Genomic DNA, 27,351 nt, shown 5'->3' with positions numbered 1-27,351 from the left:
AAGAAGTTACTTCAAACAATGTTTTGTCCCCAGCGGACATCATTGCACGTGCCATAAATAGCAGTATATGTACTGAGACTTTTACAAACCACGATGCTAGATGCTCCTCTCCTCCACTTCATCAACATAACAAAAACAATCACGAAGGTGCTTGGGCAAACAGTGGCGCCTATTCCCCTTTTACGGATTTAAACTTTAATCAGGGTGACATGGGGACAAGTAGTGAATGGATGAATACGAGACGTGTTGTGTAGTCCAGGGGTTCTTAAAGTGGGGTCAGCAGAGGTACTGCGGGGGGGTCCACCACCAGATATAAAATAATTTAAAATAATCATCTTTATTTTAATGAATAATACTAACAGATTAAATGACTTTGGGCAAGGGATCTGTGGAGTAAGTTTACAGTGTGCAATACAATACAATATTATTAATCTACAATTTATGTTCTTAACCCTGGGCAACATGGGCCTGGGACGCTCAAATGGATATTGGTATTAAAGAACTCCACCAATTATACATTTTTCAACTAAATACTATTCCCCTACAAATGTTACTTTATTTTTACATAAATGCACTGTAATTTACTCTTTAAAACGGCAAGGTTTTCTCTCTACCTAATGTCATAATGTTTAGAATTACAGGATATTAGCTTTAAAGCCACAACAACAACAAAATATGAAAAAAATATTCAGGGACCCTCTCATAATCCGAACACAACTCGAGTTCCAAACAATTGGCTACATGGATTTTGACATCTGCAGCACAGGGCTGGATGAACCAAGTCTCAGGTCCGGGAAGGAACATTTAAAAGGCCTGCCTCTTGGGAATTGGATAGAAAATGTTGCTGTTTTCAAGCAAATTGGGGCAGGACAAAATGTGTAGAATTGCAGGAAATTAGCTTGAAAACTGCAACATTTTCTCATAGTAAAACATAACAATAAAAATCCCTGTAGGCTATTTTTATCACACTCGAGTTGTGTTCTGATTATGAGGGGAGTCCCTGATGAATTTGCTAACACAAAAAAGGGTCCCGGCCCCAAAACGTTTGAGAACCCCTTGTGTAGTCAAAGTACTCTATATTACTCCTATAGTAACTGTGATATAATCTATTTGACAATGCCAAGAGCACTTAGGTCTAGGCTTACTAGAGATGGGTGGCCTGGAGTCACCACTAATGAAAATAAATGGACTTGAGATGTCCAGCTGGTTTCAACAACAAGAAAACATATCCACAGTGATGAGTGGTATATGAGTGGTACAGTATATCTGTAATAGTGAGAGAGGAAACACCAGGAAGACTAACTTCTGAAAGTAGCCGGTGGCCGGTGTGTTAGCGACCAACTACTGGGTGTCTACGAACGGGGGAGAATCGATATGACATCCATCAGGGCCAGGACCAAGGCCAGCCTGACAAATCTCTCCTATCAATAGGCTGCCAGGACAGCATAGGGCCACAGTCACCCGTATCAAGAGCACCTATTAATCCATGGTGTTGTCAGTCAGGGGATAATTAATGAGTTAACCAGTCTGGCCCAGGGAAGACCGGTGGGGGTGACATATACCTTCACCTCTATCCAAGGGATTATATTATTATTATGTACTGTACTTTCCTTAGTGTGCTTGACCACTTCTACAGTATACAACATGAGGACAATGTACAGGACAAGTGTGAAACTCATTCCACGGAGAGCAGAGTGTCTGCAGGTGTTTTGCTCCTCCCTTGTACTTGATTGCTGAATTATGATCACTAATTAGTAAGAAACTCCCAACACCTCGTTGTCTGGGGCTGAACTGAAAACCAGCCTGCAGACACTAGGACCTCTGTGGAATGAGTTTGACACCCCTGGTGTACAGTATTAGGGACTATTTGCCATAATGATAATCAGACATTTCCCAGACACGTGGTAAAGAGCAATAGGCTTTAGAAATCATTTGGCAAATAAGACATATTGATGATATGAAGAATTCACTCAGGTAAAATACAAAACAATTTACAGCTATTCAACAGGTAAAAATCTTGCAATTTTATTTGCATATAAAGGCAACTAAATTCATCAAGTTAAAAAAGGTTCATAAACCAGGAAACTAAACAGGCATTTACAATGACAGAAGACTACCGTTGGCAACTTGTTTTGTGCTAGCAAGATAGCATTTTCACACAGTGCAAAAATCAGAGAAAAAAACAAAACAATTAGCAGAATTGTACTTTAGAGGGCATCCCAAATATTTTACAGCTGTTGAATATCGATACAAATCTTAAAGTGAGATGAAAATGCCTGATTTGCGCATGTTGAAAACTCACACAAGCACCGGCTCACATGTACTCCATGGAAGATGGGGTCATTTGAGAATATGCAGCATCTGTTTTCAATTAACATCAAGTGAAAGTGTTCTTTACAGCTGATTATTCATAAGATGGAAATGAACGGTTTGATGTCAAACGGTACCACAAGACTGGCCAGTCAATCAATGACCTTGACTAGAGAAAAACACGGCCAAGTTCAGGAGCCAAATGTGATCGAACGTTGCAGATAGGTCCACATAGCATATTTCTCTCTGAACGTTCCAAAACGTTGCGCCACAGATCAAGGGAGATGATGCACCAGTACACATAAAGCTCTTACACAAGTGTGAGAGCACAAGAGATTCATCTATACTGGGTATAGAATAATTGGACCAATTTCATACAAATGTCAACATACAATTTCATTTCAAAGGCTTCATTTTTAACAATACACAGGCCTTTAACAGAGACCAAATAACTTAAGTTACAATGCCAAATGCATGTTCAATCATCATCATGAGGTCAAGTATTGCTTATGTAAAGAGTCCTGTTACGGTCAGGCAGTGTACTTGCCTGTGAGGCAAGGCGCTTATCCATCTTCATGGAGGAAACAAAGAAAACCACAATACAGAAAACCAGCCACTTCAGCAAATGCAAACAAATGGAAAATATGGAATATTTTACAAAGATCATTTCAATACCAGAATCCGATTTTCATGCATTTTTACAAGCAGTTTACAAAAGACAAATATCTTGAAGATTAGCATTTCGTACAACTGAATTTAAAAAATGCTGGTTTATTTTACGATGCTCTATGCGTTGGGCAGGTCAAATACGATGGGGGGGTTTGTGGGCTGGAAACTGGCTGTACAGGTGGAGGAGTTGATGAAAGTTGTGCATCCATCCGTCATAATGCCGTACCCTGCAGACAGAGGACAAAGACATTAGACACCAGAGTCAAAACAGAGACAATAACAGGCACAGGATATCCCCAACTGATTCAGGATTAACTGCCATTCTTTAGAACAGTATCCATGTTAAGAAGCGTTTTGCCTGAAATCTGACGACTTCCTAACATGCATGTTCAGTCCTTTATAGAACCAGGACCATGGAGGTCAGAGCACAGAACACTCACCCTCATGGATGCCCCCAAAGGCGTGGAGCTTGGGTCGGACCCTCTGCTGTACTGTGTTCAGCAGCTCCACACAGCCCACTCTCTGCAGCTCCTTGGGAACCCAGTCCCGGAAACCTGTCCCAAAGCACAACAATAGAATGATTAACACACTGGATTAACCTTTGCAAAAGACAAATGAACATAACGGAAATAAATTGAACATTAGCGTCTTCATTCATAACATAGTGAGACAGGTCAGAAACTAAGGGCGACATTTTCCATATTTTAACGTTTTTGTAGAAATGCACAGATAAACGCAAAGTTTTAGACACAATCTGTGAAGTTTGCCATTATCCTCAAGCACTTTATCAGGAAGTGAAACTCTCTTTGAATAACTAATCTCAATGATTTAATGTAATGAAGGCATGCTGGAGAATCCGAATTACACTATAAAACAATGATGCGGTATTACCGTTATATGTGCTGTGAATGTTTGAATGGATCATATAGGCGATCTCAGTGCTGTAAATGAATTACAATTTGTTGATGGTCAAAGAAAACCTGTTCAGTTGGACCTGTAGCTACACCTACACACCATTTTAAACAGACTAAAAATACCAAACTCGTCATTGCACAGTCTTTGTAGCTTGTTGCTCATTTTAACATAAGAAAAATGTCACCCTATCTCTGCTTCCATTTCTTCCAGCAGTTCAATGAATGAGTGACAGTAACTATACCGGAAAATTCATAAGTGCAAGCTGTTTTAGCAGTCTTTGGGAAAGGCTGTAGAATGGGGTGTTTTGGGGTTCTATGAAGTCAACTCACCGAGGGGAGGTCCGTGGGTCATGAGAACATCTATGCCCTCTGGAACCTGATTCCACTTATCCAATAGAGACTGGCCGCGGGGAAGGTTAAAACCCCAGCCATTAAACCACGGTGTCCTGTAGAAACACACAGTAGAAACAGTTATATAAAGAAATATACATCACACACACCTGCACACAAGAGAGAGATCTAGGCGGGAGAGGGGGGGGGGGCAGAGCGATAGGGGAAGCGAGGGAGAGTGCACGAGCAGGGAGGCAGAGTGCCCAGGGGGGGAGACAAGGAGCGCGAGGGGGAGAGAGAGGGAGAGCGCGATCGGGGAGGCAGAGCGCCCGGGGAGTGGGGGGGGGGGGGGGGCAGGAGACAGCCAGCCATTGAGGCAGATAGAGGGTTATCATACGACTAGGACATTCATTCTGGCCCGTGCCACAGCATAACAGAGGTCATCCAAACACTGGAAATGGATTAAGCTGTCAGCACCAATGAGAAGAAGCATGTTAATAAGAGTTTAATGTCTCCCCTGGGACCATGGCCTCCTGACACACAGCAGTATGGGCAGCACTGCCCTGTCTGACTACTGCCTTTATTTACCGACAGCCGGGGCACATGGAGGTAAAGAGATTGCCCCGGCCATAATGGGCAGACAGAAAGGCACATGTCAGGCCAAGGTCACGGCTAATTCTGGCCAGAGCTAACTGGAAGAGGTTGGGGAGATGGGGGGGGGGGGGGGGGTTGAAGTGGAAGCTATTTGGTCTGGACTAAATGAACGCTGATAGTTGCGGTTATATGACTGATATGGCCTGCAGTGCATTCATCAACCTGTCTGAACAGTCTAGGCTACACCGTGATGCATGGGGGAGATCTCTCTGGAGGGTTCAACACAGGGCTGCTGCAGCCTAGGGGGACATTATTAACCACATACAAACACTGCCGATTGATACTTCCCTTCAGATCAACTATGTATTTCACTCCAAGAGCCATTCCAGTGCAGGTGAGGCTCTGGGCCAAGTTTGAGACTCACACACCGTCTGATTTAGCATCTTGCACATTTCCTATTGTATAGCTTTAATCAAGATGAAAACAGAACTCGTACCATGCCACTATTGCCACGTTCATTTCTAATATACATAAAGATTTATGGTCTTGTGCTACATACGGTATCAGCATTTCTGATACAGCCCCCACTGTGCGGTAGCAAGGGTCTGACACAGCCATGCACAGAGTAGCTCACAAACAGCCCATTCATATTGACTGCACCTTTAAACACTATATATACACAAAAGTATGTGGATACCCTTTCAAATATGTGGATTCGGCTATTACAGCCACACCCGTTGCTGACAGGTGTATAAAATCGAGCACAGCCATGCAATCTCCATAGACAAACATTGGCAGTAGAATGGCTTTACAGAAGAGCTCAGTGACTTTCAAAGTGGCACCGCCATAGGATGCCACCTTTCACCAAGCCAGCTCATCAAATGTCTGCCCTGTTGGAGCTGCCCCGAACAACTAGAAGTGCTGTTATTGTGAAGTGGAAACGTCTAGGAGCAACAACGGCTGAGCCGCGAAGTGGTAGGCCACACGAACTCATAGAATGAGATCCCCAAGTGCTGAAGTGCGCAGAAATAAACCGTCTGTCCTTGGTTGCAACACTCACTACGGAGTTCCAAACTGCCTCTGGAAGCAACGTCATCACAATAACTGTTTGTTGTGAGCTTCATGAAATGGGTTTCCATAGCCGAGCAGCCACACAGAATCCTAAGAACACCATGTGCAATGCCCAGTATCGGCTGGAGTGGTGTAAAGCTCACCGCCATTGGACTCTGGAGCAGTGGAAACACGTTCTCTGGAGTGATGAATCATGACGAATAATGGTCTGTGGCTGTTTTTCATGGTTTGGGCAAGACCCCTTAGTTCCAGTGAAGGGAAATCTTAACACTACAGTGAGCCAGGCCTAATCGTCCAAGAGTGGAGGCTGTTATAGCAGCAAAGGAGGGAAACCAATTCCATATCAATGCCCATGATTTTGGAATGAGATGTTCGACTAGCAGGTGGTGTCCACATGCTTTTGGTGATGTAGTGTATTTTCCTCCAGGCTGGGCTACACTGCCTTCTCCAACCCTGTGATTCAAAGCAGATCTGTTCTGTGTTAGACCTGGATCCCACTGCTGACACCAGCGGGTAGATAAATCCTACGTTTCCCTGGCGTCTCTCTTGTCGCTCTCCAAACCAGCAGAGCAGACATAGACGAGATATGAACAATGAGCTGTGCTGCTCAATATGGAAGCCAGTAATAGCCAGGATGAGGTGGAGGGAGGAAAGGGGGAGGGGCATGCTCCCCAGGACCCGAGGGCACTATTATCTTCCCATGCTGCGAGGGAGGGGGAGTAGGAGAAGAGGGAGCAGGGGAGGGGGGGAGTAGGGGGAGTAGGAGCAGAAGGAGCAGGAGGGGGGAGAAGAGGGAGGAGGAAAAGTGGGAGCAGGAGGGGGGGGAAGAGGGAGCAAGAGAGGGGGGGGGGGGGGGGGGAGTGGGAGCAGGAGGGGGGGGGAAGAGGGAGCATAAAAAAGAGAGATTAGGAGGAGGAGGGGAGTAGAGGGAGCAGGAGAAGAGGGAGCGGAGGGGGGGAGAAGAGGGAGCAGGCGGAGAAGGAGCAGGAGAAGAGGGAGTGGGAGGGGGGAGGAGAAGATGGAGTAGGGGGGGAGCAGGGTGGAGGATAACAGGGAGCAGGAGGGAGAATATTGTGGGTAGGAGATTGTGGTTAGCTTGACCACGTAGACACAAGCTGTGTCTTCTCCCACCCTGGCTGTCATCACTAGGCTAACTGATTGACTACCTCTGGTCACTGCTGTGATCTCCTGCAGGGGAATGATCCATCAGAATGTGGAAGTCTCCACTGTCTGCCCTGACTGGGGCAGATAAAAAAATCTAACCCAGGGTTCTACACTAACTTTTATGACAACAATTACAGGGTAGCCTACTCTTCTGTGCTGACACTGACAAACAGATCCATAAAAACAACTTTGTCTGATCCATATACAGAGCCATCAGAAAGTATTCAGACCCCTTAACTTTTTCCACATTTTGGTAGGTTACAGCCTTGTTCTAAAATTGATGAAATAATTTTTTCCCTCATATCCTCGTCTTCTCTTAACAGATATAGCCATTTGCTTTCCAAACTATGATGAACTATTGTGATATGCCCGGAAGGACCTCTACTTTTCACTGACAGTCACAACTCAACAATCATGTGGTATTCGCCGCGTGCGCCGCCCAAATTGTGGGCCCTTCTGACTGTAGGCATTGTGATTTAAAACATTGTTCTTTTTTAAAGCTAATGATCCTCTGTGACCAAATCATGCTTTCTGGTGTAGTAGCCTATTATGAATTATTTTATTCACTTCTGTATAGACAGGAGTAGGCTAATTAGGGTATACCATTTTGGAAATTTAATTCAATTTAGGCTACTTTAGGGAAAGCTTAGTTTATGGAGTGCTACCTATGTTTGTAGAGCAATTGTGGTGGTGTTTTCAAAACAAATGGCAAGAGCCCGACCGATAAATCGGTTGACCGATATTAAAAATGAACCTTCACAGCAGTATTTGTATCAGTCTTTATTCCAACAATAAAGTGCTGATATTATATAGACAGAATGAACAAATGTGTGAATTTTTCAATGGTTGCCTGAAGAGGGAGCTCTAAGAGCTGCTCATTGAACATCATTCACCATTCAGTAAGTCACGACGTGAGAGTAAGAGTGGTCATGGTGGTTTAACGTGAGTAGCTTGCCACAGCCAGCGACAGCATATTTGAATAAGTAAATAGTCAAAAGTACACTTCACCAAGCAAGCAACCCTGTCGTCATCACATGCTCACTTGGTTAACGTTAGCTGGCTAGCTAACCATAAATGAAGTAAGGCTCTATCTGGCCAGCAAGGTAGTTAGCAAGCAAGCAATCTGTGCTAGCAACTTACACTACCGTTCAAACATTTGAGGTCACTTAGATATGTCCTTGTTTTTGAAAGAAAAGCAAATTTTTTGTCCATTGAAATAACATCAAATTGATCAGAAATACAGTGTAGACATTGTTAATGTTGTTAATGACTATTGAAGCAGGAAACGGCAGATTTTTAATGGAATATCTACATAGGCGTACAGAGGCCCATTATCAGCAACCATCACTCCTGTGTTCCAATGGCACGTTGTGTTAGCTAATCCAAGTTTATCATTTTAAAAGGCTAATTGATCATTAGAAAACCCTTTTGCAATTATGTTATGCTGAAATCTGCTGTGCTGATTAAACAAGCAATAAAACTAGCTTTCTTAGACTAGTTGAGTAACTGAAGCATCAGCATTTGTGGGTTCGATTACAGGCTCAAAATGTCCAGAAACAAAGAACCTTCTTCTGAAACACGTACAGTGAAACACTATTCTTGTTCTGAGAAATGAAGTCTATTCCATGCGAGAAATTGCCAAGAAACTGAATATCTCATCTGTGTGCTACTTCCTTCAAACTGGCTCTAACCAGAATAGAAAGAGTGGGAGGCCCCGGTGCACAACTGAGCAAGAGGACAAGTACACTAGAGTGTCTAGTTTAAGAAACAGACGCCTCACAAGTCCTCAACTGGCAGCTTAATTAATAGTACCCGCAAAAACACCAGTCTCAACGTCAACAGTGAAGCGGCGACACCGAGATGCTGGCCTTCTAGGCAGAGTTCCTCTGTCCAGTGTGTGTTATTTTGACCATCTTAATCTTTTCTTTTTATTGGCCAGTCTGAGATATGGCTTTTTCTTTGCAACTCTGCTTTCGAAGACCAGCATCCTGGAGTCGCCTTTTCACTGTTGATGTTGAGACTGATATTTTACGGGTACTATTTCATGTAGCTGCCAGTTGAGGACTTGAGGTGTCTGTTTCTCAAAATTTGCTACATAAGTCAGAATCAAAGAGGCCGGTCACATATCGTCAGATATATTGGTGATCAGTGGAGTTTGCATCCCTAAAATCAGTATCGGAACTAAAAATCCTATATTAGTTGAGCTCTACAAATGGCCACTGGATTGATGCAAATAATGATGGTTTTCCCAGGTAGGCACAGGCTACTTGCATTTCCATATACCCGAATAGGATTAGGCTATCAGTAACATCGCTAACGGCTACGCAAATTGCACGGGCACTGCACACACACAGGGGTATTCTTCTGCCGTTTTTCCTCTTCAGAAAGTTGGTTCATTTTTGGTCAATTAAACATTACTGTTTGAATAAACAATGATAAACAAAAAATGTGTCGCACTGCCAAGTCAAACAGTCTTGGTCACAGTATCGAACCCTGAAATATTTCTGGGTCCTAATCTGCGTGCCTGGACCTCTTATTTAAGAGGCCTGTGGCAGCTTGATTGTGATTGATAGCAGAGTAAATAAAGCCCAGTGCCTGCTTTAGCACGCTGCATGTTGGGTTATACACAGGGGTGCAATCTTTCACCATTGCTAGGCTAACGTTTCTGCTGGCTGACTCCCACCCTGACCCCCGTAGCAGGCAGGCAGCAGACATTAAAGCCCTGAAATAACAGCCACTGTCTGGACCTGCTGCTATATGATCATCACCTCTCTCTCTGTCATTACACAAACACACACACCTGTACGTGTGCACACAACACACACAAGCTAAGCTCTGACAAGGTCCTCTTATTCAATATGGAAACCCTGTCCAATGTACACAACAAGCCAGCAAGTCATCTGTTTGATTTGAGCTGTATCAGCACTTGAGCTTGGTGACCTGTCAGCTGAACCTGATACAGAATGCAGACATGGCCCAGACAGTGCCCAGACCTTTTTAACTCTAAAACAGTGCACCGACAGCACCCCTAGCTTCAGGTTATTTATGAAAGCGGCCAGGTCAGCTACTCTAATGCACTGCCCTGCATGTACCTCAACTTTCTCCAATCTAAAAGGGCTACTGGAATCTTCAAATATGAATCACCTCAGTCAGGACTATGTGGGGGTTGTACTAGCACTAGACTACAAGAGAAGGGCATATGGCTATGTCTGGCTGTAATGTTGAACAACTCAGCTGCAGCAGAGGTAGTACTGAGAGGGAAAAGAAGGGCCTGGGGAATTACCGTCTGTCTAGTCTATCTGTAATGCCATGGGCTGCTACACTACCTAGGGAACATGTGTACTCAGTCACAAATGTTGCAAATGCTGCATTCTGCTGTGCCCTGGCCTGGACAGATGTCCTAGCTTCTGGCAGACACGAGTCACCTTACACGTCACCGTGCCATGTACTCAGCCAGGCTTGTTGTGACACTGCACTGGTCCAATCACCCATTCAACACTACCGAGAAGCTGCTATTCAAAAGCACCCTCCTCAGTGTCATGATCAGTTTTCCTTCCTTCATTCCAGCCTGGGAGTGATCATCAGTAGGCTATACACCAGGGTTCCTTCCTTCATTCCAGCCTGGGAGTGATCATCAGTAGGCTATACACCAGGGTTCCTTCCTTCCAGCCTGGCAGTGATCATCAGTAGGCTATACACCAGGGTTCCCCAACTGGTGGCCCGCGGGGCAGTGGTTTCATTTGGCCCCAGAGTTTTTCTATTTCATTGTTGGACACCTGTAAATTAGCTCCAAGTGATTTTAATTTAAAAGAAATATGTTCCCAAGTATTCCCACAAATGTAGGCAAGATTTGCAATGATTTTGCTTTAGTCAAACATCATATATATTTGGCTTCTTGCCATCAATTTGCAGTCTACAAATTGTTTGTAATTATGTTCTGTCCTCTTGACCATGCACTCAACAAAAAAACTTGGCCCGCGTCTGAATCTAGTTGATGATCTCTGCTATACACAGTTCACACTCATCTCATCCAGGGTCTTTTCTCCAGAGATAGCTCTGGATGAGTCTGGTTAGTCAAATGAGTCACTTAATATTGGTAAAGGGCATCACTCTGGTTGGTTATTTCACAGGTCATTACATTGTGGTGCTAGACGGAGGCTCATTAAAGCACTTGTGATGTCCTGTAATAAGCTGTATGGATGATGATGATGTTGGGGTAACAAGCTCTGGCTGGCTCCTGGGTGTTGGATGTGGTTGGGTAATAGCGAGGCCTCTTACCCCAACTGACACATACATGGACTGAGGAGGGCAGGCTCAAGGAAACTGGTGTAAGCAGTGGGATTTTTACCTGACAAAAGTGATATAGACAAAAATCCAAAAGGAACTGAGTAATATTAAGAAATGCTATAGATGGAAGGACTGTAGTGTGGAAACCTACCAAAAAACAATTAAGCAACAACAAATTCAATCCATTTTAGACAACTTCCTGGACAAAACGTTCCACTGTGATAGTGAAGGTTTAAACGTGGCAGTAGAAAATCTTAACAGTATATTTGACCTCTCAGCTTCCCTATCAAATCTAAAAATGTCAAATAAAAAAATGATAAATAATGACAAATGGTTTGAAGAAGAATGCAAAAACCTAAAAGAAAGTGAGAAACCTATCCAACCAAAAACATAGAGACCCAGAAAACATGAGTCTACGCCTCACTATGGTGAATCACTAAAACAATACAAAAATGCATTACGGGCAAAGAAGGAACAGCACGTCAGAAATCAGCTCAATGAAACTGAAGAATCCATAGACTCCAATCACTTCTGGGAAAATTGTAAAACATTAACAAACAACAACACAAAGAATGATCAATCCAAAATGGAGATGTATGTAAATCACTTCTCCAATATGTTTGGCTCATAAAGAACAAACGGCAAAACATACACATGATCAAATACACATTTTAGAATCAACTATTAAAGACTATCAGAACCCACTGGATTCTTCAATTACCTTGAATGAACTACAGGACAAAATAAAAACCCTCCAACCCAAAAAGGCCTGTGGTGTTGATGGTATCCTCAATGAAATGATAAAATATACACAAAATATAACATCATCCTTAGCTCTGGCATCTTCCCCAATATTTGGAACCAAGGACTGACTGATCACCCCAATCCACAAAAGTGGAGACCAATTTGACCCTAATAACTACCGTGGGATATGCATCAACAGCAACCTTGGGAAAATCCTCTGCATTATCATTAACAGTAGACTTGTACATTTCCTCAGTGAAAACAATGTACTGAGCAAATGTGAAATTGGCTTTTTACCAAATTATTGTACGACAGACCACGTATTCACCCTGCACACCCTAATTGACAAACAAACAAACCAAAACAAAGGCAAAGTCTTCTCATGCTTTGTTGATTTCAAAAAAGCCTTCGACTCAATTTGGCATGAGGGTCTGCTATACAAATTGATGGAGGGGGTAAAACATATGACATTATAAAATCGATGTACACAGGCAACAAGTGTGCGGTTAAAATAGGCAAAAAACACATTCCTTCCCACATGGCCGTGGGGTAAGACAGAGATGCACCCTCTTCAACATATATATCAACGAATTGGTGAGGGCACTAGAACAGTCTGCAGCACTCGGCCTCACCCTACTAGAATCTGAAGTCAAATGTCTACTGTTTGCTGATGATCTGGTGTTTCTGTCACCAACCAAGGAGGGCCTACAGCAGCACCTAGATCTTCTGCACAGATTCTGCCAGACCTGGGCCCTGACAGTAAATCTCAGTAAGACCAAAATAATGGTGTTCCAAAAAAGGTCCAGTCGCCAGGACCACAAATACAAATTCCATCTAGACACCGTTGCCCTAGAGCACACAAAAAACTATACATACCTTGGCCTAAACATCAGCACCACAGGTAACTTCCAAAAAGGGGCGGCAGAGTAGCCTAGTTGTTAGAGCATTGGGCTAGTAACCGAAAGGTTGTAATTTTGAATCCCCCAGCTGACAAGGTACAAATCTGTCGTTCTGCCCCTGAACAAGGCAGTTAACCCACTGTTCCTAGGCCGTCATTGAAAATAAGAATTTGTTCTTAACTGACTTGCCTAGTTAAATAAAGGTAAAAAAAAGCTGTGAATGATCTGAGAGACAAAGCAAGAAGGGAATTCTATGCCATCAAAAGGAACATACAACATACTAATTAGGATCTGGATAAAAATACTTGAATCAGTTATAGAACACGTTGCCCTTTTTATGGTTGTGAGGTTTGGAGTCTGCTCACCAACCAATACTTCACAAAATGGGACAAACACCACATTGAGACTGCATGCAGAATTCTGCAAAAATATGCTCTGTGTACAGAGCAGAATTAGTCCGACACCCGATAATGATCAAAATCCAGAAAAGAGACATTAAATTCTACAACCACCTAAAAGGAAGTGATAAAAAAACATTACTTGACACATTGGAAAGAATTAACAAAAGAACCGAGCAAACTAGAATGCTATTTGGCCCTAAAAATAGAGTACAGAGTGGCAGAATGACTGACCCAAACTTAAGGAAAGCTTTGACTATGTACAGACTCAGCCTTGCTATTGAGAAAGGCCACCAAAGACAGACCTGGCTCTCAAGAGTAGACAGGCTATGTGCACACTGCCCACAAAATGAGGCGGGAACTGAGCTGCACTTTCTAACCTCCTGCCAAATGTATGACCATATTAGAGACACATATTTCCCTCAGATTACAAAGATCCACAAAGAATTCGAAAACAAATCCGATTTTGATAAACTCCCATATCTACTGGGTGAAATACCAGTGTGCCATCACAGCAGCAAGATTTGTGACCTGTTGCCACAAGAAAAGGGCAACCAGTGAAGAACAAACACCAGTGTAAATACAATCCATATTTATGTTTATTTATTTTTCCTTTTGTACTTTAACCATTTGCACATCGTTACAACACTGTATATATACATTATATGACATTTGTAATGTCTTTATTCTTTTGGAACTTCTGTGAGTGTAATGTTAACTGTTCATTTTTAATGTTTAGTTCACTTTTGTATATTATTTACTTCACTTGCTTTGCCAATGTTAACATATGCTTCCCATACCAATAAAGCCCCTTGAATTGATACAGACAGAACCACTGGTGTAGTGGTTGTTATAGCTAGTTGCTACTGTGTCATAAGCAATTTGATAGGCTTGGCCATTACATTTGACAATTGAATCATCTCGATTGTTAATTATTATTTTTTAATATGAAAGAGGTTTTGCAGATTTTTTGGGGGGGGCATTGAAACCAGATAAAACCCTGACCATTATTCAACCTGCCAAAGATAGGTCAAAAGGCCTAGCCTTCTGAATCCACTGTGGCCTTGTGGTAGGCTGGAGCTCATACAAAATGGTAATCCTCTGAATAGAGGGCAGGCATCTCCTCCTCTGAGGGTGTTCATCCCACTCCTAATCTCAACCTCTCCCCTCCTCTACCTCTCCCTGGGCTATGCTTATTGTCTGTCTGACCCAGTCTTCTGTCTGCCCCCCCCCTTGCCTGCCCCCCTCAGGCAGCCTGGCCGCTCTCCCTGTGCCCCAGTTTGGCCTGCCTGACTGCCTAATGCTGGGTGAGCGTGAAAGCCTCTAGCGCTGCACTGCAGTCAGTCAAAGTTGGGGCCAGAGCAGGGCAGTGCAGAGAGATCTGAGAAGTGTAGCGCTGTCGACATCAGCAGCTAATTAACACTGACGTGCAGTTTGCATCTCCGGGCCAAAGGTCACTTTACAATCAGGGATGTCAGCACTCAGCAGGTAAGGCCTCGCAGGGGCCTGTAGGGCAAGGTAGAGTAGAGCAGGGTAGAGCATGGTAGAGTAGAGCAGGGTAGAGCACAGTAGAGTAGAGCAGGGTAGAGCACAGTAGAGTAGAGCAGGGTAGAGCACAGTAGAGTAGAGCAGGGTAGAGCACAGTAGAGTAGAGCAGAGCACAGTAGAGTAGAGCAGAGGGTAGAGCAGAGCAGGGTAGAGCAGAGCAGGGAAGAGTAGAAAACCGCCGCTAACCAAAAAACAAAGGTAATACACACAGACTAGACAAAGGAACATGCACATATATTGCGCTGACTGTTGCAAGACACTGGTTGCCACAGTATCGGTGAATCCCAAACCATCCACTCTCACTCGGAGGGCCCTCCGAGTGAGTGATTTGTGATTCAGCCTATGACTTGAGATCAGTCCCAAGTTGTTGTGACTAGAAAGAGGGTTTTCACACATGAAGCAATAGTAGGAATTTCCACCAAGTAATGCTGAAACTGGAGCCCTTACCTTGGGAGTTACAACCTCATTTCAGAGTCAGATATGGCCTTATTTATTTCCATAAACAGATGGTTTATTTGAGGCTAAGCGCTCACACGGTTGGCAATTAGTCAGGCAGCTTTCCATTCCCGTCTATCTGCTACACAAACAGACAGGAAATCAAAGCTACACATGACAGTGAGACCAGTCTCCCAGTCAATAAAGTACATTACCAGCCCAGCATGGGTGTCCATGTGAGAGATTGGGGGAAATGCAGGCTCAGAGCTATGCTGTCCTCACTGACCCACACACACACAGTGGAAGTGCTTTAATGGCAAACACACACTGAAGTGACACACACAACTCTGCTACGGTTTCCATGGCAACATATATCCACACTTTCTTTGTGGCTCTGCCTGACGGGCTCTCATCCAATGTACACCCAAAAGGTCACATGACCAGTGTGTCTGCGCCATAAGAGGATTAGAGGAAGTCTTTGATTTTCTAAACCCAGACTCAGACTGCCACCCTGCTCTGAGCTAACCATGCTGTCTATAGTATAACACCCCCCCCCCCCCGTGCTCTGAGCTAACCATGCTGTCTATAGTATAACACCCCCCCCCCGTGCTCTGAGCTATCCATGCTGTCTATAGTATAACACCCCCCCTGCTCTGAGCTAACCATGCTGTCTATAGTATAACACCCCCCCCGTGCTCTGAGCTAACCATGCTGTCTATAGTATAACACCTCCCCCTGCTCTGAGCTAACCATGCTGTCTATAGTATAACACCTCCCCCTGCTCTGAGCTAACCATACTGTCTATAGTATAACACCCCCACCCCCTGCTCTGAGCTAACCATGCTGTCTATAGTATAACACCTCCCCCTGCTCTGAGCTAACCATGCTGTCTATAGTATAGCACCTCCCCCTGCTCTGAGCTAACCATGCTGTCTGTGGTATAACACCCCCCCCTGCTCTGAGCTAACCATGCTGTCTATAGTATAACACCTCCCCCTGCTCTGAGCTAACCATGCTGTCTATAGTATAACACCTACCCCTGCTCTGAGCTAACCATGCTGTCTATAGTATAATACCTCCCCCTGCTCTTAACTAGCCATGCTGTCTATAGTATAACACCTCCCCCTGCTCTTAACTAGCCATGCTGTCTATAGTATAACACCCCCCCTGCTCTGAGCTAGCCATGCTGTCTATAGTATAACACCTCCCCCTGCTCTGAGCTAACCATGCTGTCTATAGTAACCCCCCCCCCTGCTCTGTGCTAACCATGCTGTCTATAGTATAATACCTCCCCCTGCTCTGAGCTAACCATGCTGTCTATAGTAACCCCCCCCCCTGCTCTGTGCTAACCATGCTGTCTATAGTATAATACCTCCCCCTGCTCTTAACTAGCCATGCTGTCTATAGTATAACACCTCCCCCTGCTCTTAACTAGCCATGCTGTCTATAGTATAACACCCCCCCCTGCTCTGAGCTAGCCATGCTGTCTATAGTATAACACCTCCCCCTGCTCTGAGCTAACCATGCTGTCTATAGTATAACACCTCCCCCTGCTCTGAGCTATTCATGCTGTCTATAGTATAACACCTCCCCCTGCTCTGAGCTAACCATGCGGTCTATAGTATAACACCTCCCCCTGCTCTGAGCTAACCATGCTGTCTATAGTATAACACCTCCCCCTGCTCTGAGCTAACCATGCTGTCTATAGTATAACACCTCCCCCTGCTCTGAGCTAACCATGCTGTCTATAGTATAACACCTCCCCCTGCTCTGAGCTAACCATGCTGTCTATAGTATAACACCTCCCCCTGCTCTGAGCTAACCATGCTGTCTATAGTATAACACCTCCCCCTGCTCTGAGCTAACCATGCTGTCTATAGTATAACACCCCCTCCCTGCTCTGAGCTAACCATGCCGTACATCCAGATCCTTGCCATCCAGGACCTCTATACCAGGTGTTGTCAGAGGAAGGCCCAAAAATTGTCAAAGACTCCAGCCACCCAAGTCAAAGACTGTTCTCTCTCCTACCACACAGCATGCGGTACCGATGGACCAAGTCTGGAACCAACAGGACCCAGAACAGCTTCCACCCCTAAGCCATAAAACTGCTAAATAGTTAACCAAATAGCTACCCGGACTATCTGCATTGACCGCTTTTTCAATAACTATTTTGAATCATCACATATGCTGCTGCTACTGTTAATTATCTACTGAATCTTGTTGCCTAGTTACTTTACCACTATCTATATACAAATACTTACCCCTGCATATCAACTCGGAACTGGTACCCTATGTATATAGCCAACTTATCGTTACTCCTTGTGTATTTATTCCTTATGTTATTTATTTTTTATGTCTCCCTGCATCGTTGGGAAGGGCCTGTAAGTAAGCATTTCACTGTTAGTCTACACCTGTTGTTTACAAAGCATGTGACATAACATTTGATTTGAGATGGCTACTGTGGTACTGTATTAGAGGTCGACCGATTATGATTTTTCAACGCCGATACCGATACCGATACAGACAATTACAACAATACTGAATGAACACTTATTTTAACTTAATATAATACATCAATAAAATCAATTTAGCCTCAAATAAATAATGAAACATGTTCAATTTGGTTTAAATAATGCAAAAACTAAGTGTTGGAGAAGAAAGTAAAAGTGCAATATGTGCCATGTAAGAAAGCTAACGTTTAAGTTCCTTGCTCAGAACATGAGAACATATGAAAGCTGGTGGTTCCTTTTAACATCTTCAATATTCCCAGGTAAGAAGTTTTAGGTTGTAGTTATTATAGGAATTATAGGACTATTTCCCTCTATACCATTTGTATTTATTAACCTTTGACTATTGGAAGTTCTTATAGGAACTTTAGTATTGCCAGTGTAATGGTATAGCTTCCGTCGAACCAGGAACACAATGACAACAGCCACCCTCGGAGCAGCGTTACCCATGTAGAACAAGGGGAAAAAACCACTGCAAGTCTCAGAACGAGTGACGTTTGAAACGCTATTTGCGCGCTAACTAGCCAGCCATTTCACTTCGGTTACACCAGCCTCATCTTGGGAGTTGATAGGCTTGAAGTCATAAACAGCCAGCAGCTCTGCTTGATGCACAACGCAGAGCTGCTGGCAAAACGCACGAAAGTGCTGTTTGAATGAATGTTTACGTGCCTGCTTCTGCCTACCACCGCTCAGTCAGATACTTAGATACTTGTATGCTTGTATGGTCAGTCAGATTATATGCAATGCAGGACACGCTAGATAATATCTAGTAATATCATCAACCATGTGTAGTTAACTAGTGATTATGATTGATTGATTGTTTTTTATAAGATAAGTTTAATGCTAGCTAGCAACTTACCTTGGCTTACTGCATTTGCGTAACAGGCAGTCTCCTTGTGAAGTGCAACAAGAGGCAGGTCATTATTGCGTTGGACTAGTTTGCAAGATTGGATCCCCCGAGCTGACAAGGTGAAAATCTGTCTTCTGCCCCTGGAGGCAGTTAACCCACCGTTCCTAGGCCGTCATTGAAAATAAGAATGTGTTCTTAACTGACTTGCCTAGTTAAATAAAGATAAAATAAAGGTGTAAAAAAAAAATATATATATATATATATATATACCGATTTCCGATTGTTATGAAAACGTTAAATCTGCCCTAATTAATCGTCCATTCCGATTAATCGGTCGACCTCTATAATGTATATCTTCCATGATAGGATGAGATATTAGCTATTCAATTCTACTAGGAGATAAGGAACATTTAATGTAAATGTGAGGCTTAAGTCTGCAGACAGACATGCTATCTGGATAAAGTCTGTTGCAGTGCTATTCAGAAGTATCTAGAAGTCAAGGTCTTGAATTTCTGGCTTTGACAATCCCCCCCCCTACAACATTCATCCAGACTGTGTCAGTCAGTCTTGACTCAGACCTAGAGCAGGCCTGCAGTGTCTGTCAAGCCTAGCTGATCTCTTTGCAGGTGGTGGAAATGACCTCTGATCACTAGGCTCTGAGGTGACAAGGGTTACCGTGGCCTGCTGGGAGTGCATTCCCTAAAGGGGGTAAGGGGGTCAGGCCCAGGGTTTGATCCGTACGCTCCAACAAAAGAACCAGGATGTGTCGGAACAAAAGCCACTTCCTGCTGGAGAGGCTCGGAGATCTGGAAAATAGCCCCTGTAATGACGACCCCAGAGCTATACCACAGACCTCCCATCATGCATCTGGGTGGCTGGTTTGCTCCCCTTCCAAGATAATAATTTGATTCAGCACTACTCTGTGACTGAAACGCTATGTCTCTGCCTGCAATGTGAGAAACATTTATTTATCACCAGGATATCCAGCATCTTTGAAGTGGCAAATATATGATTAAATCATGCTTGAAGAGCTCCCACCTCAAGACGGGAGGGTTAACCCCTGAGAATGAGAGTTGGGCTCAGGACGCTAATATAATATAATAGTGACTTAGCCAGGTTAAGGTATAAAGACCTAAAAGACCAATTCTCTCACTGTCACCAACTTTACGCTATACCTGGTCAGACTGTCATTGTCAGGGTAGTCATACCTATTCAGCTGGGACTTGAGGAGACAAAAGCCCCCTAAACCCCTCTCTCTTTCTCTCAGAACACACGTCCAGCGACTGATGAAGAACAACACGGGCAGAGGGGGGCGTGTGGTTCACAGAACATTATTAGATCTGGGATTGGGGGAGAGAGAGCCAGTAAAAGGAGGTTGGTGTGTGTGTGTCAGCCAGCAGGGAGTTGTGGAGGCCAGACTGGGGTCAGTCAGACTGACACACAATCGCCTGATTCCACTGCTCTGGCCTCGACCCTCTCCAGCCACCCAGGGCCTCGGTACAGCTAGCCAGCCTGCCTGTCCCTGTCCACCCTACTAGGGAGAATACAAAAGAAATACCAGGAATGGAGATAAAGCTTGGTTAGCTCTATACATTACGTTACGTTTTGTAACTATAGCCTCAATATCCCCTTTTGAAAAAGTGTCTCACAGGAATAAATATAGAAAATATGTAGCAGACACAGCATTCTAAAACTTATCAAAGCATCATGTCTATCACATGCATCATGCCTACATCAAAACTCTTCACTTGACGAACTCCTAGAAACCCCTCCGTGTCGCTTCCTAATCCAAACAGAGATCAATCATTCAGCAGTGACACCGTAGTATGGGGGGAAACTAGAAAAGCAGTGGGTGAAGGGTTAACTGGGCCTCAGACTCAGCGGTGTGGCTGGCTGAGGATATGGGTGTGTGATGACATAACAGTTTGGAGCCGAGTACACTGTAAGTACATGTCTGTCTCCACGGCAGCCTGTAGCGTGTCAGGACATGCCCCAAGTCTAGGACAGGAGGAGAGGACACGGCTGGCACTGACCCACACCCAACTAACCACAGACGTCTCTCTCTCTCACGCACTCTGTGTCTAATAAAAGACATGGAGTCCCTGTCAGGACTCAGGACAACACAAGGCAATCCCCTCAATGGGGTATGGAAATGGAAGAAAGCAAAAAGGAATGTAGAAGCAGTATATAGCATGGGCTAGGTCTGCAGTGTTTCATATCCACCATGGACACACACTACTAAGAAAAACTCAACTAGACTCATTCAGGGACTTAATAAGCAAGCACCGAGAGTGGCCACACAAAGTGGCATGACCTCCACTGTATGTGAAAAATATTTGAGCAACACGGCAAACTCAGGTACAGTGATCAGTGTCAATGAGGTCATATTATGCAGTAGTCTGTCACTCAGTGACTAGCCTCTATAGTCACTGTATCGTAACACTATCGACTACAAGTAAATAAGTCATGATACTTATCTAAAGACAAGAGAGCAACTTACCATGGTGCCCCGTATATGCGGAATCCCTTGACTGTGACCTCAGAGTCCTGCAGGTAAGTACAGTTAGAGAGAAGGGCCTGAACATCGTCAAAGTCCTCTGGTCTCAGCTTAGAGACGGAGGGAAAGCGATAGTAATCCTGCTTGACCAGCTCAGCCATGAAGTCCTTGTCAAACGTCAGTTCATGGTTCCCTGCAATCACCACCTTGAATTCATAAGGTAGACTCCCTGCAGGAGAGACAGCAGGGAAGACATGTTGAATATGGATGGGATAGATAGCTTTCTGTTACTGTTCAACATAAGGCAAGTGACATGTACAGAATATAAACACTACATAGCTTTGGCCAGTAGCATGGTTTCTGGGAATACCCCAGTTGGTGAATCAATATTCATTCACTAGAATAGAAAGTTGTATTTGAGAGGTTAAGGGAATGGTCTATGGAAGTAAAACGCCACAAATTAAAAGGTTAAGGCTTCTTGACCTCCTCAGACCAGGGTGAACTTTTCTCCCCTCTTACAAAAGAGCAATAACTGCAGATAAAGACCTTAGTTACCCAGCCAACGCACATCTCAGTCAACAAAGGGGAATTTCACCATTTTTCATTTGACCTTTTTACTTTCTTGGAGAGAGGTCCTTTGTCCCAGTTCCCTCTTATATTACCGCAGCAGCTCTGTATAGGGCTCAAATTCAAAGCTCAACTCAATTTTCTCTCGGCTGTATGCTAAAATGTATTTGAAACTGAGGAGGATGGCAGTGTTTTAATGTGTGGCCGGCCACTTCTTCCTTTCTGCCGGTTCTTAATTTCAAATGTTTAGTTTACAGTAGTAAATATCAAATAACGTCAAAGCAGACATTTTTTATGAGGAGAATAGTTTTTGCTTAAATAAGGAAGTCCAAATGATACCAAATACCGTTGGTATAGTAACTTACAGCTAATAACCTTTTATGTCAAGATAGAGGTTACTGTACAGTATGCTGAGCACGGCCGGCACGCTCATAAGGCAGGATTAGGCCACCGGCTATGACGGCAGATTGACGAGGGAGACATTTTCTGAGCTAAACTGACCAAGACCTCCAACAACAACACATAAAACCTCACATAATTCTGCCCAAAACCAATATATCTCAACCAGTGGCAAAATGGCCTTTTAAGGTGAGCACTGATGCCGCCCTGTGATAAACAGTGCCCACTTTGTCAAAGGCAGGGTGCTGTTGTAGAGACGCATGGTTGCGGTGCTCCTCCACGTTACGCCAAAAAAATTATCAAACATCAATCATGTAGTAAATACAGGATATAGTAGAAAGAGTATGGGGCCTTTTCTGTAGTCTACAGGATGGAGATCAAATCTATGACAATATAATGAGACGGACACTTTTTACATCATGCAGGTTTCTCTGATCAAATAGCCTAACCTAAATAAAAAATTTGCTGTCCCGTTAACAAACATATCCTTAAAACAGGCCAGGTCAAAGTAAAATGGAATAGACGATCAAGTGTTGTCCAGGAGTTTCACCCCATTATCATGATCAGTTGCATTTTCCCTTTATTTAACTAGGCAGGTCAGTTAAGAACAAATTCTTATTTTCAATGACAGCCTAGGAACAGTGGGTTAACTGCCTTGTTCAGGTGCAGAATGACAGATTTATACCTTGTCAGCTCTGGGATTCAAACTTGCAACCTTTTGATTACTAGTTCAACGCTCTAACCACTATGCCTTTTGGACTACTTTTTTTGGTCCTGTTCGGACATCTTTTAAAAAATGTTTTACAAATGGTAGGCTGACCACATAGATTTGCATTCATAAAATGCAATTTCAGGCAAAACTGTAGGCTACACCTCAGTAAGCACGGGCCGATGCCTTTTGGAAGCCTCTTTTTGGTTCAGATTTGGTGCAGTCTAGACCGGTCTTAATTTGAACGTCCAGGGACATTCATTGATTTTTGGTCCATAAAATACATATTTTCACCTTTCATTCAGAACCCAAATTTAACCTAATTTCAACATCTGGAAAATACATATTTTACACGTCTTTTCAACATAATTTTTGGTCTGGCCTAGGGCGGCAGAACGGCAAGGAACGTCCCTGATGCTGAGGGTTGAGAGCAAAAAAAGAGCAAGTGTGTGTGACTCTCTTTACCTAGCCAGTCATTGAATTTCTTGACCTCAGAGGGTAGGCCCAGTTCAGTGAAGTCCCCAGTATGAAGCAGGACATCTCCGTATGGCATCTGGATCCCATCCGTCCTGGAGTGTGTGTCCGACACGCAGACGAAACGTGTATGACCGGAGGGTTTAGGGGCGTCATAGGGAATGGGCTCCACCCTGTCATCGAAGAGGGACAGCAGAATCAGTGTAGGAGTTTGTGTCAAATTATTAAAGCAGCCCTCAATTTTAAAATGTAACCTAGGTTGTCAATGTGACACATGCAGCAACCTCCAATATAAAATAATATTACAAATAATAAGCCTTCTCTAAAGATGTCTAAGGAATCCCAAACTGGAATTGGCCGTCCAACCTTTAAGCTAGTGCAGGTCCCCCATAAAGTCTCACAGTTGCCTCGACATTGGGAGCCAGACTGTGGGAGCCAGGCTGTGATTGTGAACTCATGTGGAATTTTGGGCTGCCAGGGCTGGCCAACTGCGATGCATGGAATCATGCTGGCAAATTATAGATTAAGCTGCTAGTTTGAATGCGTCGACCAAGGTGTTTTAATGAAAATCATCAAAGTCCAGGAGGTTTTTCATTACTCCCTACTCTTGCCATGTGTCCATCAGATATGAATGAATTACCGTACCTATATCTCTATCACTGTTGACTTTGGCTTCTTCTGTTAATTACACTCTACACTGTCCTGTTCTAAAATGCTCCATCCGATTTGATTACTATAGCTTCAATAAACAATTTAACTGATACAAGGTCCATCTCGCTGTTGTACTGAGACATCTGTCCATGGTCTAAGACAAATAGACAAAGAGAGCGCAGATGTGATTTAAAAACTGCAATTTAAAAAAAGGTTAATCGTGGACTAAATGAAAAACACTGGTTAACAGAAGTCCTGACTTCAATAAAGACAACATCTGTCTTACACCTTTGTTTTGTCTCTGCTAGAAAAGCTAGTTTTGTGTGTCAGCCAGCCAGCCAGTCAGGAGCACCTGCCTCCCACTCTGACCAACCCGGGCCCACCCATCCCATCCACAGCAACACTCATTACATCCTAATGATTAGAAGTCAATAGGGAAGTTACTTAGAATTGAGCTGTGACCCAGAGGTCAAAGGAGCATTGTTAAATAGCTTATAAACCCACCTCACCTCTGACCTCAGTTACATTAATAACATGAAAGGTGGCTTCCGCCTCACACACTTTAACCTCACACACTGTAGGTTATTTGACAGGGCACTGAGGATAACCAAACATGTTTAAGTCATACTCCATCTATTCAAGACAAGCTAATGTGTGCTGAGAATAGAGCACACAGAAGGTATGGTGGTGGATGTTATGAGGCCAGATGTCCATATATTTAGTCTTTTGTTTGAACACATTCATCAATCAATCAATCAATCCTCTGTGCACTGTAATGGCCCATCAGATGAAAAAGAGATAGATACAGTGCAGGTCTGCAGCTAGATAGATACTCACATGTGGACATGGGGTGGTTGGAAGCGGCTCTGGTTAATGTTGTAGTGGGTGAAGGCCTGTGTCGGGTTGGAGCTGTACTCGTCCACAGTGATGGTCACCTTGCCCTGAGAGGGGGGGTTTCTGTGAGCCATGGCTCTGCTGCTTGGGACATGGGCAGTTAGTTTACCAGGATCCAGAACCATTTTAGGGAGTGGGCATCATTCAGAACAGCCCCGTTCACTAACTCAGACCCACCGGCCCTCTGGACAACTGGCCACAATCTGTACCAGCGCAAACAAGAAGAGAGGAGCACACCTCAAAATACAGTAATTGTGCAGCAGACATGATTAAAAATAATGTGTTGCTGTAAATGACAGCTTTAAGTGAACCACTTGTGTTGTACAAAAGCAACATCAAGAAGACACCCAGAATTATAAGAATTATTCAACCACTAATATCAGAAGACGTGATACACTTTCATATTTCTCGCTAATGTCTTCTGAAGTGCTGATAGATTTTACCTACAGTAGATAGGATACAAAACAAGCTTGAACATTAAACCTTTAACAATACTGTAACGTCAATACTGTAACGTAGGAAATATATAATATCAAACTACTGTACGCATTGTGTTCCAATCAAAAGGCTTGAAATAACCCAGGCCTACATTTTCTTTTACAAATGTAAAAGTGACAGAGTGAATTGATACACTGTAACCAAACGAATTGTAGTTGCTGTATTGGCCAGATGACAAAACAGTGAACTTAAACTACACCACTTTCGTTCAAGACATTGGAAACTGAAAATTAAAACATAAAAACTACCCAGACGAATTTAACATTAGCAGGTTAGCAGCGGTGCAGAGTGCAGACAGACATTTACTATCAGTCAACTGTAACAAGCTGATTATCTACAAGCTGAACTGTAAAGAGGATGTTTTACCTAAAAACATATGTTCCCTCTAATTTTGGTTTCACGCTGCAACATTTGGAAAAGGGGATTTTTAAATATATGCACCATTTCTACCAATCAGCCTAAAGACACAGAAGAGACTAAATTGAACCTCTCACCCGATATTACAAGATCGGGTTCTTCCTCTTTTAATGTAGGCCTATTCTGCATTACAGAACAAAATACAAACATAAACCAAGCTCTCTCATCTACAATATTACGAATAGCAACATTTACAGCCTCGACGGAAACCTCTGTATCCGAATGGCTCGTAAATGACAAATCACCCCTAACCCACCGCTTTGTGCCTCGTTATTTTTTCCCAGCGATGTTCTTGCCAAACGGGTGGCGAGTTCCGTTCATCCGGTAGATATGTTCTCAGGGTTAGCTCTCTCTCTATGTTGTCAAAAACGCCGTCCCATAGATAACGCAGACAACTTGGAGGTCTTGAGAGGTGGAGGTCGTGGCTAGCAGGGCAGAACCTTCGACCCTGGGAGACCCTCGGCTGGCTCTTGAGGAAATGCGACAGAAAGGCAACGGGCGAGATAGGAGCCTCGATGTGAGAAGAGAAGGGGGGAGCCCGAGAGAGCGGAGCAGCGCGAGTCTGCGAGAGGACTGCCACCGGGGTCAGAGAGCACACAGTAGGCTACAGAAGCTCAGAGCCAAGGAGGCGACTGCACTGGGACAACTGTTAGTAGAATTGTAAATAGGATTAAAAGCAAGCTATTTTTGAACCATTTATATTTTTGGATAGCCTACAAATGGGCTCATTTAGCCATAGACGACTTTGTTGCCTAAGAAGTTTTAGGGTATTCTTCCACGTCTGTTTAAAGAAATAGTCGGTGTTGTATTGCACTATATTTTAATTGTTAACACGTATTATACAAAATACGACAATAATTAACATTATACAGAATAAAATACACATTTGAACTGTTAAATGTAAGGTCCTACATATCAGGGTAAATTAAAATAATGATGTGCACTTGGAAATGATAAGAAAACAGACTATACATTTGTGAATCAACTGTTATGACCCGTTGTACTGCATGTTGCCTTCTTAATGCATGCAGTATCCTCAATCTCAATAGCAGCAAAGGAGAAAAGAAAAAGTAACACTATTCTTCAACTAGTTTATATGTATACATGAACAACAGTGCATAACATACAGTATGTTGGTGTGCTGTATGCAGAGTCTTGCGATCCTATGCAGTAACAGTTGAGGTGGTCTAATCTCCCAGAGGAAGTGATTAGGTCTAAGTGCTGTTATGTGGCCCTGTTCCTTAATGTAAGGCCCCTTCAGCAAACAAAATATGCATTATTTTGCTTTTCTACTGACACGGGTGCATAACCTGACTCCATGCAATTACCTCATACTTAGGATATTTTCATTTAGTTGTAACGTATTATAGAGGAAAAAATGACCTTTCCTTAGTGTTGATTCACACTTCAGCACTTCCTAGATAACAATATCTGGTGCTTTTCGATGTAGGTGTGTGTATGTGACGGTTTGTGTGTGACAGTGTGCGTTTGTGGGAGTCATGCAGTATGTACAAGGATGGGTATT

At 43.5% G+C, this 27,351-nt stretch overlaps 1 protein-coding gene across 1 annotated transcript; it reads right to left on the bottom strand.

Annotated features, from left to right (window-relative positions):
• Window positions 1–2,000: 2,000 nt before the first annotated feature.
• Window positions 2,001–26,494, bottom strand: LOC109867474 (metallophosphoesterase MPPED2). Its single transcript, XM_020456654.2, has 7 exons — window positions 26,083–26,494; window positions 24,855–25,114; window positions 23,358–23,539; window positions 21,221–21,446; window positions 4,224–4,339; window positions 3,420–3,533; window positions 2,001–3,206 (listed from the first exon to the last, which is right to left on the bottom strand). The coding sequence occupies exons 2-7, from the start codon at window positions 25,034–25,036 to the stop codon at window positions 3,097–3,099; spliced, it is 930 nt and encodes a 309-aa protein (XP_020312243.1). The 5' UTR covers window positions 25,037–25,114; window positions 26,083–26,494; the 3' UTR covers window positions 2,001–3,096.
• Window positions 26,495–27,351: the final 857 nt, after the last annotated feature.

The sequence above is a fragment of the Oncorhynchus kisutch genome, linkage group LG22, assembly GCF_002021735.2.
Source record: "Oncorhynchus kisutch isolate 150728-3 linkage group LG22, Okis_V2, whole genome shotgun sequence".
NCBI lineage: Eukaryota > Metazoa > Chordata > Actinopteri > Salmoniformes > Salmonidae > Oncorhynchus > Oncorhynchus kisutch.
Note: the sequence above shows the minus strand (reverse complement) of the source record. Positions and strands in the feature narration are given on the sequence as shown.